The 16,506-nt window shown below is 46.4% G+C and overlaps 1 protein-coding gene across 2 annotated transcripts in view; it reads left to right on the forward strand.

Moving 5' to 3' along the window:
* Positions 1–16,506, forward strand: part of MAP2K5 (mitogen-activated protein kinase kinase 5) — a 285,287-nt gene that overhangs the window by 186,308 nt on the left and 82,473 nt on the right. Inside the window, exon 17 of one of the 2 annotated variants that reach the window (XM_004711938.3) lies at positions 14,162–14,191. The exons of the other annotated variant lie outside the window; for it this stretch is intronic. Coding sequence (XP_004711995.1) covers positions 14,162–14,191 — 30 coding nt within the window. The remainder of the gene's footprint in view (positions 1–14,161; positions 14,192–16,506) is intronic. 2 annotated transcript variants of the gene reach the window in all.

Raw genomic sequence — 16,506 nt, forward strand, 5'->3', positions numbered from 1 at the left:
GGGCCGACGTGGCGGAGTTAGAGACTTTGGCTAGAAGAGCCACACTTCTACTTAACAATAACCGTCCTGTAAGGAACCACCAGTTGCTGTCGAGTCCATCTGTATTTCAGAATAGAACTATGCCCCATAGGGTTTTCACTGGAAGTCCATCAGTGGGACTTTTCCCCAAGGCATCACTGGGTGAACTGGAGCTCTCTAACTTTCCTGTTAGCAGTTCAGTATCAGTAGTAACAGCATATGCCACCCAGGGCCTCCTTCTATGAGGTAGGCACTACTCTTGATGCCCACGTTACAGGTGGGAAAACTGAGGCACAGCAAGATTTAGTGACCTGGGTTAAACAGCTAATAAGTCTCAACCGGGACTCAAGTCCCTGCAGCATGGAACTCGGGGTGCTTTAATGACTGCTGTGTCATAAACAAAACACAGATAAGTAGTTTGACGTTACCATCAGGGCTGCCAACGGGGTGTACCGGTAGAGACAGCGTTTGCTCCTCTGTGCACTAGAGCTGATGATACCTCATGAACTTGGGGTGAAGGTTTAGTGGGCCACTTGTGTAAGGTGACCAGGCGTCCCGCTTTTGGTGGGACAATCCTGCTTTTTAACAATTTTTCCTGCATCCTGCGGGGCTTTTAAAAAGTCCCAGTTTTTAGAAAGAATGCATGACAAGCTAGGGTATACAGTTTTCAGCTGCCATGTGACAATTTCGCCAGGATATGAGTTTTATCGATGGTGTCCCACTTTACCAATGTTAAAATCTGGTCACCTTACACTTGTGTGAAATGGCCAGGACCGAGCGGCTGGCCCGTACGAGAGTCTCAGGAAGTGGTAGCTTTGTGTGTTATCATAGTGCTGTTTCCGTGCCTGAAATACCCAGCACTCCTTTTCCGGGGGGCAGCCGTTTTTTCTACTTTGAGAATTAAGATTCTCTGTGAAATAGCCTCATGTATGCATTGAGTGCTTACTGAGTGACAGGACTTCTGAAGCATCATCTGGGCTGAGTTCCTGCCTCTAAATATGCAGAAGAACCTCCCCCCCCACACACACACACACCTTTCTTATCGTTGTCTTCATGAATCTCAGTGGAGGAAGCTGGGTCTTATTCCAGTATGTTCCATTAGCCGCTCCAGCTAGCAAAGCGTCTTACCTGGCAATCAGAACTACCAAAGACGAAACTCGCAAAGGGAATTTCAGTGGCGGTTGTGTAGGTGAGTGTGGGTCTGGCCGCGTCCTCGGAGGCCCTCCTTCCGTCCATCCAAGTGGTGAGGAAAAGGGCACCACCCCCGCTGTGACTCCCCCACCTGTCCCTGCAGCTTAACCTGAGTTCCCCATTGTCCTTCCTTTCTCTCTTCTTCTTTTGCCTAAATGTTGCGTAACTTCCTGTGCAAGGAAGCTGTTAAAACAACCTTTGGCAGACGATGGACTGACTAGTTGAGTCCTTCGCAAGGTTTGTGAAAGGATCCAGCTGTCTCAGATTACCATGCCTAAATGTGCATTTTCCAAGGTTGTCAGAGAGCCCAGTGGACGTGGGACTGGCAGACAAAGTGAGGCACTGCCGGCTCTCTTTGTGCCCCGGGTCACGGGACAACCCTGAGATGGCCGAGACAAGCTGGAACGGGCTGGCAGGCCCCGCTAAGCACTTTATGCTGTTGATGGAGTCAGAGCTGGTTTTAAAGCTTTTGCAACAGTACATTTCCTTATTGTGTATATACACAAAAACACACACAGACGGGCAATTCGGGGTTTTAAAATATTAAAAGTCTTGATCGTAGCAAGCATAAAGAAGTAGAAAACAAAGCAAGGAGTCGCCAACCTGTCTTCAGACGTTTCAAGGGCTGTACATGGCAAAGCAAACCAGTCCTATGTGAATTCAGCAGGCTAGCACTTCTGAGTATAGATGTAGACAGAGATAGACACGACAGGCTGTGTGCCATCCAAGCGATTCCAACTCATAGTGACCCTGTATGACAGAGTCGGTGTTCAGGCTGTGATCTGTCTTTAGAGGAACAGATTGGCAGACTTTTTTTCTCCCAGAATGCCACAGTTTTTAGCCACTGACCTTTTTGTTAAACACACACACACATTCAAAAGGTTTGTAGACAAATTGAAGTCAACGATCATGGAATTGTTGCATGAACTTGTAAAAGCTCCCTCATAGAGCTACTCAAACACGGCTTTCTGTTTGATTAGTAAGATACATTTTCTAATGCGAAGATTCCCCACACCTTTGCTCCTCAGTAGTGGAATCCTCCCCAAAATGCCGGTCCCTGGGGACCTGTAAGTAGTGACTAAATGACCCATTGACTCAGATTTTCTTAGAAGAGAAGGACTAAAGTTAGACAAGTTCAGTCCTTTCTTTAGTCTCATCGCGGATGTGCTGAGAGCCTCCTGTGTGACCGTCACTTTGCGGGGTGCTGGGCCACTGCTGTGGACAAAACTGACAAAAGCCCTGCACTCAGGGTGCCTACATTTTAAAGGAGGGTGCCGGGCAACAGCACTCGTGGCAGAGAAATAACAAGATGTGGGGATGGGGACGACGGAGTGAGGTAGATTATATTTGAGTCAAGATCTACACTACAAGAAGGAGTCAGTCTCCTAGTGAAATGCAACCTCTAAGATTCTCTGAGTCTTCTACTTTTGAGAACTACAACTGCTAACTTAGGGAGCCCTGGTGATGCTGTCAGGCAAGTACTTGGCTGCTAACCTCAAGGTTGGAGTTCAAATCCACCAGTCACTCCTCAGGAGAAAGAGGAGACTACCTGCTCTCATAAAAATGTACAGCCTCAGAACCCCTATTGAGGGGTTCCATGAGTCAGAACTGGCTTGCTAGTAGTGGTTGCTAACTTAGAGGTGTCCAGTCATAAAAACCACTGATTTTACAATTCTGTCTATACTCAGGGTCACTGACCTGCATTTGGTTTTTTAATCCCTCTTGAAGAGCATCCACATCACATCACACACTTTGGTTCTAAACTGGACAATAATAGCCTTGACATTATCTACTACATTTATTTATGAGGAAAAACTTACATCATCTTGTATTTATAAACTAGAACTTGATTTTCAATTAGAAGAAACCTTATAAACCAGATCCTTTGCCTCTTACCAGTGAAGCTCGGGTCCAGCGAAATGAAGAGATGTGCCCAAAACTACAAGGCATGCTCACTACTGTACAGAAATCACCAGATCTGTGCTTCTATCAATAATTTACATATATATTTAACGAAACCACTTCATACTCATTATCTCATTTAAACTTCTCTCCAGTGTGATCGAAAGTGACTAAAAAACTAGGGATTTAAAAACTAGGTGGTCCAAGAGTGTACCACCTTAAGGAGCCCTGGTCACATAGTGGGTTATGAGTTGGGCTACTAACTGCAAGGTCAGCCATTCAAACACATCAGCCACTCCCAAAGACAAAGATGAGACTGTCTGCTCTCTTAAAGATTTACAGTCTGGGAAAACCCCGCGGGCCATTCTACTCAGTCCTATGGGATCACTGTTTGTTGAAATCAACTCAATGGCAGTGGGTTAGGTTGTTGTGGGCTTGCCAGTATCAACGTTCCCATTTTGAAAATGAGGAAACTGAGATCCAAGCCGGACTTGTCCAGTAGGGTTAAATGTGGCTTGACCACTCAAATGCCCTAGTTCATGGATTAGAGTCCATTTCCTCCATTATGTTACAGGGGAAAAGATAAAGTGCTTTGAAGACAGAAGGGCTGGATGGTAAATGTAAATGAGCAGGAAACTGGAGAGAGGAAAACACTGGCTTATTGTGACGGTTTTGTTAGTCAAGACTGCTCTTCATAGGGTGACTACTGTGCTATCCCCGTAGCTGGATTGGTTTCACCTTGTTTTTAAAATGTGTCATTGGTTACTGGTTTTCAGAAATCAAGACCTAGTTTATCATTAAAAAGAAATAGGAAATTTAATCTAGTCTCAAATGTATTTACTCTAATGGGAGGGAGGGAGGTGAGAATTCCACCCGATCAGTAAGTATTTATCCAGTGCTGCTCTATGTTGGCAGTGAGAATACCAGCTTTGCCCACAGGAGATCCTTGACGAGTGGGGAGGAAAATAAACGTGCAACAGAGGCATCTAGTACTGGGCAGCTGAGAGCAATGTCAAGGAGGGCATTTCCAAGATCCACGATTGCACGGTAGTACTGCTGTGGCATGTCACTGAGCCCCTTCTGACTGCGTGACAGAGTGCAACTGCCCCATAGGCTGCCCTCTTGATGGGAGCAGGTCTTTGCTCCCACTGAGCAGCTGCCCCAAACCCTCACCCAGCCTTTGGGCTGGCCCCAAATGCTTCCTCACCTACCACCCCAACTCCTGTACTGTCTAACAAACGTCCCCAAATAGATGGCTTAAAAGAACAGCCTTGTGTTTGTTCCTGATTCCGTGCAGCCGGAATCCAAGCAGAGCTCAACTCTGCCATATAGTGTCCACAAGGGTCTCGGGACGTTGCTGCCCGTGGACCATTAAGAGTGGAAGAGCCAGGATGGCTTCTCTGCATGTATGATGCCTTGGCAGGATGGCTAGGAGGCTGGGCCTCCCTCCCGCTCTCCACCTGGCTAGCTATCGTGTCATGATGCTGCCGTGATAAGCGGCCAAGGCAGAAGCTCCACCTCTCCGAAGCCCAACCCTGGACGTCACACAGGATCCCTTCTGCCGCATTCTCTTCTACTGATGACAACAGTAGGCTCCTGGTGTGAAAGTAGCTAAAGTCACCTTGTAAAGGGATGCGAACCCTGCAGAACTCAGGACGCTCCCTAGAGGTTGGGTTGGGGTGAATTTGGGGGGCAGGAGCAGCAGCAGGAAGGGTGAGACCAGCCAGCACTTGGTCTGTCACTGGGTTTTTAACCATAGTCAGGGCAAAAAGTTGTTTACACCTGCTTCTGACTCCCTTGACTTTGAAATGACTAGAAAGAGAACTCGATTAGGTTGAGCGGCATGACTCCGAAGAAGGGGGTTAGAAACAGAGGGCCCCAGGGCTAGGTCTCTGGAGACTGGTATCATGATTAAAGCTGCTCATGTCAGAGGGCACAAGGTCAACATTATCCAAACATATTAAAGGGATATTATTCCTTGATCCTTATTATAAGATTTTGCACGCTTATTAGAGTAAGCACACAACATGGGCTTTGGCATTTGGGGGCCATTAACTCTAATCTCTTAATCTGTAATTCTCTAGTCTAACAAAGAATGTTGTGGTATACTGTTGAGTCAGTCCTAACTCATAACGTCCTTCCACGATAGAGTAAAATTGCCCCCGGGGTGTTCCCTAGGCTGTAATGTTTATGGGAGCAGATTGTCAGGCCTTGTTTCCCATGGAGCGGCTGGTGGATTTGAACCACCAACCTTCTGAGCAGCCAAGTGATTTAACCGTTGCACTGCTAGGACTCCTTAAATTAAAAATAATAAGTCACATAAGTTCAGTGCAGGCTTACGTACATGGAAGTAGTAGCTACTTTCAGAGGGCCTTACCATTTAAGATAGTCAGCCCCTAAGACTGAAGAGTTGTTTTAAAAAGGATTGTAGCAGAGAAACAGCCTGGACATGCACCATCAGGCTGGCCAAGCTCTTCGGGAAATATCACTAGCAAGGGACTTAGCGTCGCCGAGAGCTGCCTGTCACCAGCATACAGCACAAGATGCCTCTGATGCCATGGAGACAGTGGAACGGTGCATCGTCTAGAGCAGGGCTCCTCAAAACTTTTAAACGGGGCCAGTTCACTGTCCCTCAGACTGTTGGAGGGCCGGACTATAGTTTAAAAAAAAAACTATGAACAACTTCCTATGCACACTGGACGAGTCGGCTGCTAAGCAGGACAGGCAGCGGCGGCAAAAACACCGGCGGGCCGGATATATGCCCTCGGCGGGGCGCATGTGACCCGCGGGCCGTAGTTAGAGGACCCTTGGTCTAGAGTTTGCCCTTAATCAGGTGTTACCAACACAAGAGAATGTCAGACACCGGGTAGGACGTGTACCCTGCCCAGTGAATGGAATGGACAGAGGATGGTGGGGATTTTGTTCCACAGCATTGTGGGTAGGCTAACTGCTGATGAGGGCCGGGGACCTACCCCTGAGGAGCAATCCCAGCCAAGTCCTGAGCGCTAAGTCGGAATCCCATCTTCCCATCTCTTGGATCAGCCCAGACTCCAAGCAGGACCACAGCCCCCAGGACTGCATTTTGAGCTGTGCAAAAATCTGTGAAGAGCATTCATTTTTCGATTAGAGAAATGTTTGCCTTCATCTATCATGGCTAAACTGTCTCTCTTTAATTCAGTCTCTCACTGGCGGTCCCTCTCAATGCAAAGAGCACCATCAAAATATACCTTTGCACTTGGTTTGAAGTGGCTTTTAGCGCTGTAGGTATATGGCAGCTATTGTCATTAGCAGTGCCCTGAGTGCAGCTCCGGGTGGAGCTGGCCACGGAACAGTTGGGGTGTCTGCAAAGCTGCACCCACGGCGGCCCTTGGAGTGGGAGTGTTCTCGTTGCTTTTGTTTTTTTAGCAGCTGTGACCTTCATATTTACCATGACCTTGTTGAAATGATAATTATATTCCAGCCTCTGCCTTCCATAAAAAGATATTATTTAGCCAGGAGTTTTGGCCTAATATAATATAAACAGACAGATTCTCTCATTCATTCATTCTCTCTCTCTCTCTCTCTCTCTCTCTCTCTCTCTCTCTCACACACACACACACACACACACACAGAGTTTGTGTTTCTTTCTTTTCTTTTTTTCCTTCAGGAAAAGAAGAAAACGGTGCCCATAAAATCACATTATTGGAGGGAAGGAGAATGATGTGTTCTGGGGCACCAGGGTTAGGAAGACCAAGCAAGGTTTAAAGATTCAAAACAATAGCATTTAGCATGAAATCCACTTTTCATCATCCTTACCCAGCCATCAGAATGAAGAAAGACAGTGTCCAACGGGGGCAGTAGTTTGGTAGCAGGAGAATTAGAAGTAAAGGTACTAGTGCCTGAGGGGTGGGTCATGAATTAATAATTGCTATGTGGCGGATGAGCCCGTCAGAAGAGCTGAAAATGAGGAAGTTGCCTTGCAGAGCGCTATCAATCACTCAGTGACCATAACTTCCAGTAATTAGTGTATTTTATGGGCCTGTGCTTCAGTGGCTCGAAAGCACATATGCTCCAGTCACAGCTAAACTTTGCTGGAGTAATATTCTAGGGTGATTTATCCTCCTGCTGCACTGGGACATAACCCGATATTAGGTGAAGATTGTGAACTAAGCTGCAATAAAGTGTAAGTTTAGGTACAGTTTGCCCAGGTTGAGACCTCAATGTATCATGCTTCTCCGCAATTCATGACTAGGCTACAGCAAGCCATCATTTCTAACAGTGGAACCAATAAAGCAATTAAAGGACCAGCACTAGGATATTGTACTTGTGAATTACTGTTGCCCTCTTCCCATTTAAGTGTCCACTGTAATAAGCCCATTTCTAATTAAAAAAAAAAACCCACCGCGCTATTAGAAACATTTATTTGTAATGCTGTCTTTTCGCCAATATGATGAGTAATTTGTGGGGTGGAAGGCAGGACCTCATGAATGGTGGAGAAGCGTGTTACGGCGTGGTTGAGTTCTTTCTTTGTGCCGCCATGTTTGGGCTCCTGAGATGGACACAGCTTTCCTGCCCATCGCTGGGCGCTGGTGCGGACGAGAAGTTCTTTTCTCAGTGGGGGCACATGTGCGGGGGCATTGCTGAGTGGCGACTGCCCACTCAGGCCTTTCGGCCCAAAGCAAGCATGCTATCTGAAGCCCTCAGGAGCTCTCGGACAGACACAATGAGTTATTTGCAGTTAGTTCACCCGCTGCACGAGAAGCCCCCGGGGCCCTTGCTGACGGGGCCCTTAGCCATCCCCAGTTCCTTGTAATTTCACAAGTTTGGCCACCAACTTGCAGTATGACCTTGGGCGAGTTAATTAAGCTTGGGTGCCTCCGCTGGGCCATCGTTCTGTTTGTGAAAGAAACGCTCCGAGTGTGTAGGAGAGTGTTATCTGGTAACGACTGTCAAGTGAATCAGAAACGCACGCGTGGCTCCTCCGCATCACTTTGGAGTGAACACTTGCCGCACCTGTGCCCTTGCAGTTCTCAGGGAGAGGCACACCCCACCATGTCCAGGCCAAAGGCTGTGTGTGGGGTGGTGCTCCGGCTACATTCATTAGCCCATCTTTAATTTCCAAGGCATTCGAATACCATACAAGTTAAGCAATAACGGTAAAACAAACTAATTGTCTTTAATTAAAGTGAATTAGGTTTTGATTTTAATATATTTGACGCACTGAGAACTGATCACGGGGAGGGTCCCAAAGGTTATTAGGACATATTTCTGTTGGGCCTGATGGTGTCAGTAATAACCCTCTTCCTCGCAGTCCTGGGCATGAACAAATATGTCACTTCATCAGTCTCTGTTCCTCGCACTTATGCCCCTCCGCGGGGGTTGCAGATTCCACAAGTTACCAGCTAATGGCACTGTGCATTAAACAGGGAAGCTTCCCTCACTCCAAGGCCTTCCAAGGCTTTGTTCTTAAGCCCTAGACACATTGGAGTGCAGCTGCAAACTATAGGCAGAAGATTAAATTAATTTGTAACTCTATTTTTTTTTTTTTGGTCCTGCATTACTAAATCCCGCGCATTTAATTGAAACCCTACTTCAAGACGCTGTGTGTTTCTGCGTTCCTTGTTGTCAGTTAACCTCGGAAGCACTTTAGCACTGGCAAATTGCTGTGATCGCCTTCCGACTTGTGCCTTGTTCTTCTCTCCTTTTAGAAGAAACCACTAAGAGGACAGTGAAATTGATACCGGGGAAAGTCAGCGTCACGGGGAGTTAATATCCATTATGGTTCTTCCCCTGCATCGTTTCGGGGGCTTTAGACTCCCTCTCGGACTATGTATGTTGCTCTAGGATGAAATCTCACCGAGGGATTTTACGTAACCCAGTAGTTACGTTGGGCTTGTGCTTGGTTTTTCGAAGTTTCCCTCTGAGTGTTCCAAGGGGGCCACTCCAGCACTGTGAGGTGAAGACTTAATTTGGGTGCCCGATCTAAATGCAAAACCCTTAGCTGGAAATTTAATTGTGTGAAATGTGCACAAGGTAATTAAGAACAAATTTTAGAACATTTCAGACTATAAAGTCCTCCTTCAGCTAGATCGTGGGCCATATTGAAAATGCTTGTTTTCAATTTGCAGTTATGTCGAGAAACATAGACTGTGTCTAAAATTGAGAATTTAAAAAGCCAGCCTTCTCCTGTCTCATTGCAAATTCGAACCCGCTCCCACAGCACGCTCGACACGCAGCGCAGGAGGCCCGGTCTCCCAAAGGTGCCCGGTTGTGGATCCTGCCCTTGCTCTCGGCGGCAGCGACAATGGGTGTTTCGCATTGCCACTTAGGATTTCACACCAGTCATGATCCGTAGTACCAATCCCACGTGTTGCCACTGTCCCGGCTTTGGGTATGAGAGGTGAGCAGGGTCTAGACTCTTTCCATGTTTTGTTAAAATGCAAAGGCTCTGTCATCCGACTGTTACAGACTGCGCTCTCATCTTAGTTGCACAGATGAAGAGGGGAGTCAAAAAGTTCACGGGAAAATCCATTCTCTTTTCATTCTATTTCTTTCCCCCCAATTTTTGAAGCCCCACAGAGATGTGCACTACTCTGCGTCTCTCTGTATGGAGATGTATATGGAAATGTGTGCCCACACTTGTGTTGTTTAAATGCACACATTCAACCTATCCAAATGCTGGCAGCTCAAGAACATGTCAGAGCTTAGGGTTGGACAGACCCAGGACGCACCCAGCCTGACAGGGAAACGGCGGCGCCGGTTTCCTGCACCTTCTTCCCAACTGGCACATGCTGTCTGACCATTCTCTTTGTGTCTTTCATGCCAACACTCACTGGCAACTAACAGAATGCCCAGCATTTTGCTGAATTGTAAGTATTCCGCATTAGAATGCATTCTTTTACTTAACATTGAGAATCCTCTCCCTCCCCCACCTCTGCTCCCCGCTGCCCCCCAAGTAAATAAAGCTTTTCTAAATCTTTCACAATGTGTCCGGATCCCCTCCTGGGAGGGGAAAGGATGTGAGAGTCATTTGATGAATTGCTGAAGCTTATGCGGGCCCACATTTTTCAATAAACCTTTTTTAAAAAATTGGACTTAAGCTCCCGCTATTTGAATGTTGCTTTTGTAAAGAGAGCAGTGATTTCTATTGGCCGCGTCCTAATCTGTTTGCTTTGTTTCTGTTCTTTTTTTTTTTTCCTTCTCTCTAACTGTTAACCTATTTATAAATCTACATCTACATACAAAGGTCACTGGTTGGCTGAACTTAAACCATTTTATTCAGTAAATTTAATTAAGAAAATACAGTGCAACTCATAAGCAAATGAGTTTTTTCCTAGTTTTAAACCAAACCACCCTCTTGAGTGCTGATTGCCTTGCCCGACCCCTGGTGATACAGAAACAGGCAAAATTAAAAAGGACATTAAAGCTTCATTAAATCTGAAACACATTTAGTACAGTGACATATCTGCAGGCCATTTCAGAGAAGATTACATACTCTCTTTTGTAAGTTTCCTAATTTATAATACCTTGACAATAAAAACTGGGGAAATGCAAGTAGATTAATAGACCACTAGGAGTAAAAGATGCAGAATGGCCCCAGGTTCATCTGTCTCTGAGATGTTCACTTAGAGTGTGTGTGCTCCCTCGTCCCCATAGGGTTCTGTGTTATTTTGACTTTTGACAGCCTCATGAAGGACTGGAACTTCACGCAGCCGTGTCTGCTAAGAGCCCTTTTCCTTTGTACCTTGTCTTAATAGAACTTGATAAAAGGGTTCTAGGGCCTGGCTATATATTTCCTTCTACTTTGCCACAAGACAGATAGTGGCAAAAAGAAAAACTGTGGCTGCCTCAGACTCAGAAGGACTGAGACATCCATTGCAAGCAGCTCCCTCTCCCGGGGCCTTCAAAGGACTGCGTGTGGTGCCAGCTTAGCAGTGCCATTGTCTGTTGTCACTGGTGCCCACCTGGAACCCTGGCCCACTGCTGGAGCAGCACAGTGATGACATCCTGGGAGAGGGAAGTGATTGTCGAGAGTCTGACGACTCAAGGACCAGGGGCTCTTCTCTGCCAGCTAACTCCAAAGAGGTCAGACATGCAAGATGTCTTCGAAGCAGGGTTCCTAGGAGCGTAGTTGACAGGTTGGACTAAGGTTCCAGGGTGTCAGGGAAGTACACAGGAAGCAGTCAGTCCCAGACGGATGGGTTCCCAAGGTCAGGCATCACCATCTGTCCCCAAGCTGGGACAGAGAGGGTCAGAGAGGCCCCCGGCTCAGCGTGCACTGGATTTTCTCTGTTGCCTTCCATGGTGGCTTCTCACAAGAGTCCATGCCTAGCGCAGTTGTGCCAGAGCTGACCAAGGAGCCGAGTGCACTTTCCCAGCTCAGTGGTGGCCTGGGTGGCCTCTCTGTAGAAGCAGGATGATAACTTGGCCGTGGGAGGCTGTGTGTTAATGTGCGGATACTCTTTCACTGTTTCTCTAGATGTTTACTTGCTCAGTACTCAGTTCTTTGTTCTCCAGCCAGTGGTGGCAGTCGCCTTCCAGTTTAGATCTTGATGGTCTGTGTGTGGGCACGTGGCCCTGTGGACAGAATTCATCCATAGTCCCTGGTGACATGTTCAGTTTGGTACCCGAGCAAATGGCACGACCCCTGGAGAAGAGCTTGGGAAAAAGTGCTCGGAATGTATTCTAGTGGCTCTTGTGCTTTCACTGTCTCTCCGGTAGGAAACCCATCTTGTTAGTGGTCTTCTAACTCCAAACACTCGTGATCCACAGATCAGTGTCACAATAGGGTTCGGTGAGCTGACACTGTGGGTCAGGTCAGCACAGACTGGTACAGACCCATTGTGTGAGTCTGGGTAGACTCGAGAAACAAATCCACAGACACACATATGTGTATAAGGGAGAGGTTTATATGCAAGAGCAATTAAACATTGAGAAAACATCCCAGCCCAGTCCAGAACAAGTCCATAAGCCCGACATTAGCCCATATGTCCAATACCAATCTATAAAGTCCTCTTCTGACTCATGAAACACATGCAATGAAGCCAAATGCAGGACGATCACAGGCCAGTGGGTAGAAAGTCTTTGGGTCCAGTGGTGTTGTAAGCATCTCAGCGCTGGCAGGGGTCTCTGTGGCTTCTCTGGCTTCCGAGGTCTTGTCAGTTGCCATGTCTCCCAGGGAGTAGCAGAGAGAGAGGTGTCTTCCGCCTCCAAGGAGGAAGTACCAGATTTCCCAGAATTCTCAGAAGGCCATGCCCACAGAAATCTCATTGGCTATCTCCAGATTCACAGCTTAGGCTCCACCCCTACACTCTTAATCCTTAAATTGACACCAGATTGGGTGACCACCGCACCCATTGTCCATGAATTCCTGCCCTGTTAGGCCACAGCCTTCTTCCTCAGTCAGTCTGTGTGTGCACTCACGTTGGTTCAGACCCACACTGTATTTACAAAATAGAGACTTATATTAAAGAGGAGGCTTGTGAATGGGAGAGCTGACTTCCCCTTTCCTGATTAAGATGATTACAAAGGAAACATGTATAACCTTACAAAACCATGGGGGAAATTTTGTTTGGAAACGCCACCCGACCTAGAGATGATTTTGCTGTTTGTGCCAAAGGGAATTAATGGTATCCACCAAAATGAAGTAACAATAGTATAATTTGTATATTAGTATAACTCTATATATTGAAAATGAATGATCTCTGAGTAAGGACAGTATACAAATGAAGTAATGAAACTTACCGGGCATAACAAAGCATACATATGTATATATACATCCAAATGAGTATTGGCCTTTCAGAGTAGTCACCTTCAAGATTATCTTGAAATTGCTGTTGTTCTAACTGGTTTGGGAACGTTCAAAATTAACCTCACTCAGAACCCTAGCAAGCGGCAAAATCTTTACCTTTGGAGGTGGCTTTGGGTTTGGAGCAATGCCCAAAACCCAGTCTACAGAAAATTCCACTGATCAACAAGCTGAGGAAGTATGATTTTTTAAAGTCTAAAAATAAGATGTAATTTTCATAAAGTAGTCCTTCTCCCTAAAGGATTCCAAGCGCAATTTCGCATCAGGAATGTAAACATGTTTGAGCTGCATCCGTGTCTTTGGAATAAATGTGCAACTTCTCAAGATCTAGAAGGCCATGTGATACGCTGAGAAGATTCGGGATTCGATTACGGAAAGTCTTAGTTAGATTCAGGTCCTAATCTGTGAAATGGATTGATGGCCTCACGGATCCAGACCAGCTTTGTTTCCTGATGCTGTGCCTCCACTTTGAAAGTAGTCACAAGTTCACACAAAGGATTGGGGGGCAGAGTGGGGCCACACGATGCACATGTTTGCCACTGCTTGTCTGTCTGGTGTGCTCATTACCTTTGAGACAGTCGCTTGCTGTCAAGTCATACAATGCTCCGGGTTAAATAATTGCACGTTTTCAGGTGAGAATCCCCAAACCAAAAGACTGCCATGCAAACCCATTGCCGGTTTCAAAGCGTAGCTGATGTCCCGTCTCAGCCGGAGCCCCTCAGGTCCGCCCGCACCCTCTCGCAATGGCCCTCTCCCCACGAGTGCTGGTGGCTCTAACAAAGGGTGAAAACGGTGTCACATTTTTCAACTTTAAACTGTGGCCTCTCCCCAGATCCTGAAACCTCACATATGCATTTGTAATAAAAGTGTTTTTAAAAGCTACAGCGCTACAGGCTAGGAACTGTGTGCCCCAACCGTCTCCCCCAGTTTTACCCCTCCGTCTAGACAGAACTGTCACACACGTGTCAGTGCCAACAATGCCCGTAGAACTGAGAATATTCCTAAGAGAAGTCACATAAGGATGGTTTCTAGTTGATGCGATGAGAGCATTTTCATCAGGGTTGCCATGTTGCCTGTTGCAAAGGTCCATTCTAAATACAGCTCTTCATGTATTGTAATTACAGCAATCAGTCAGTCCAAGCATTGAGTTGTGAGCCTTGTATATGTTCTGGAGAACACTGTGAAGCTTCGTGCTTGTCTGTCTTAAGGAGATCTGCTCTGCATGCAAATCTATAACTAGACAAATATTATTTCCTTTCCCAGCTTGCTCTTGGGAGGTTTCCATATCCTCAGGTAAGATTGTTCATTACTGCCATTTGCCACTGTGACATTCATTCCTATGTATGAAGGTGCAGGGAGCAATTGTGAACACTGGAGCCACAGACAAATAAATCTGTCCTGTTAAATTGAAAAGAGGTATCTTAAAGGAGTCTTTTAGAAGTCTCTATTGATTTTTGATTCTTTTTTAAACTCCAGGCTTTTTTCCCTCTTTGTGAGAAGGCGAGCGCCATCATCACGCCCTTCTTTTGTGCCATGGCGGGAGCGGCTCCTCACCCTGGCCCAGGGCCATGCGCTCCCACAGGCCGGGAGAGGCCGTCCTCTCCTCATATAGTCTGCGAGCTCAGGGATTCAATCGAAAGTATTTGAATTAAAGGATTATGATGGAGTGTGAAGAAGAAAAAATCTAATGGAGGTCCTTCTTTTTGCCAACAAGCAAAGAGGGTCCCCAGATTCATGCAGGTGTGATTTTGAAGAGATCCTTTATTAAAATGTGGCTCATTCCTCTGCACATCTCTAAGCAAATGAACTGTCCATTTTAACAGCATTGCCTGCTATAATCCTGGTTACTTAAGGTGTCCAACCTCATTTCTTTCCGATTGTTGTTGAAGAAGGGTGCTAGCACTTAAAATATAAAGCCGTTTTGTGATTTGACAATGATTTCCTAACCAACTGTCTAGGGGGTGAAAAATGAATGCGGTGCCTGTTCCCTCAGTGTTTTTCTGGCATCCGGGTCTGTACAGGCCAAAGTGCCTGCAGGCAGGTCTGATTTAAAGGTGGTGTTGGTCTCTGCTCTTTAAGCATCTATTAACTTGCTATTATTATGCAAATAACTGTTATATTACACATACTAATTTATGCATGGTTAGATTATGCAGATGCATCACAAACATGGTTATTGAATAATAGGAGGGGGCTCATTCTCTCTACCATCTTCATAAGCTGTTAGAAACAAATTCTCCTGACACCCATATGGAAAGACCCTTCATTCAATGGAAATGTATCTTTTGTATCCTCTCTCTCTTTCTCTCTCTCTTTCAACAGTTAAAGCTGTCAAATAAGTGGGAGAGAAATTGGCCAACTTGTTAGGTTCAAGAGCATTAGGCTCACTTCTCAAGTCTGTAGGCTTCTTTGTTGTAACAGCCTGTAAGAGCTTGGCAGGCACGCGGGCATTTAGTGGGGTTTTAGTGAATCCAGCCTTGCTGCTTAGCTCTAGGTAGCCCATCAAATTAAAATCACATTTTCGGGATTTACAGCTCATTAGAATATTTATCTTAGTGAGCCTCTCACTCTGTCAGTAATTTTTAAACAATTCGCTGTTTAGCCAGTTTATGCCAATGCCTACAAATTTTGAAAACGGGCGGAATAGATCTCCCAACCATTTATCACTTCTCTCTCTAGCAAGTGCTAGTAGAATACTTGGGGGTGAGCTCCTAAAGCCTGCCCGAGAACTTGGCCATGGTGTGGTGCCCCTCTCCAGGGTAATCAATCAGGGAGGTGTGGGTGACGGGTCTAAGAAATGGATTGCCGGTGCAGCAGAGAAATGAAATGTTTGCAGGGTCTGCCACATCTGGGAAGGGGTAGATACCTTTGCAGTGCTGCTTCATGCGTGACCAAGTCTGCATTCACCTGATCCTTGGGCGGGGGGGCATGAGAAGTTGCTCCCTCATTAGCACTAACCTTTACGTGGATAGGGCAGGGTGGTTTTCCTTGCATCTTGATAGAATGTCGTCACCAAATTGGGGTTTTAATTTGAAATCATAAAAGCAGCTTTGATGTCGCCAAAGCTACCCCCAGATCTTTCACCACCAGTGTGCTTTGTCACTAGAATGACCTTAGTGGTCTTGACTTGATATTACAGACTCAGGGCTGGGAAAGGCTGCTTTACAACGTGTTTGCCTGCCCTTTCCCCCACCCTCAAAGAAGAGGCCCTTGAAGAAGAATGTACACTTTGAGACTGAATTTTCAACTGAATTACGAAATAATCTTCTCAGTGGCCCATACCACCTCATTTGAACCCCCCACCACTCAGTGAGGTAGGCCTTCTCACATAACTGGGCAAACAGAATGACAGGCCGCTCACTGCCAAACCACATACAGCTGCGTGGGTGCCAGCAAAAACCCACGTGCGCAGGAGTGACTCCTCGCCTTTCCAGATGGAGGAGCTCTCCGACATCACAGACTCAAACCTACCCCTGACTCCCTCAAAAGTGACCATCCCCACTCAGCGTGAACACCCCAGCTCGCAAGACACACTACTGTCAACGCAGTGGCAGCATTCAGCCAGTGTCCACTCCCTGAGCTTGACGCGCCCGCCCTGTGCTCGAGCA

The sequence above is a fragment of the Echinops telfairi genome, unplaced genomic scaffold (genome assembly GCF_000313985.2).
Source record: "Echinops telfairi isolate 266 unplaced genomic scaffold, ASM31398v2 ScPeMD7_7475;HRSCAF=8513, whole genome shotgun sequence".
Lineage (NCBI taxonomy): Eukaryota > Metazoa > Chordata > Mammalia > Afrosoricida > Tenrecidae > Echinops > Echinops telfairi.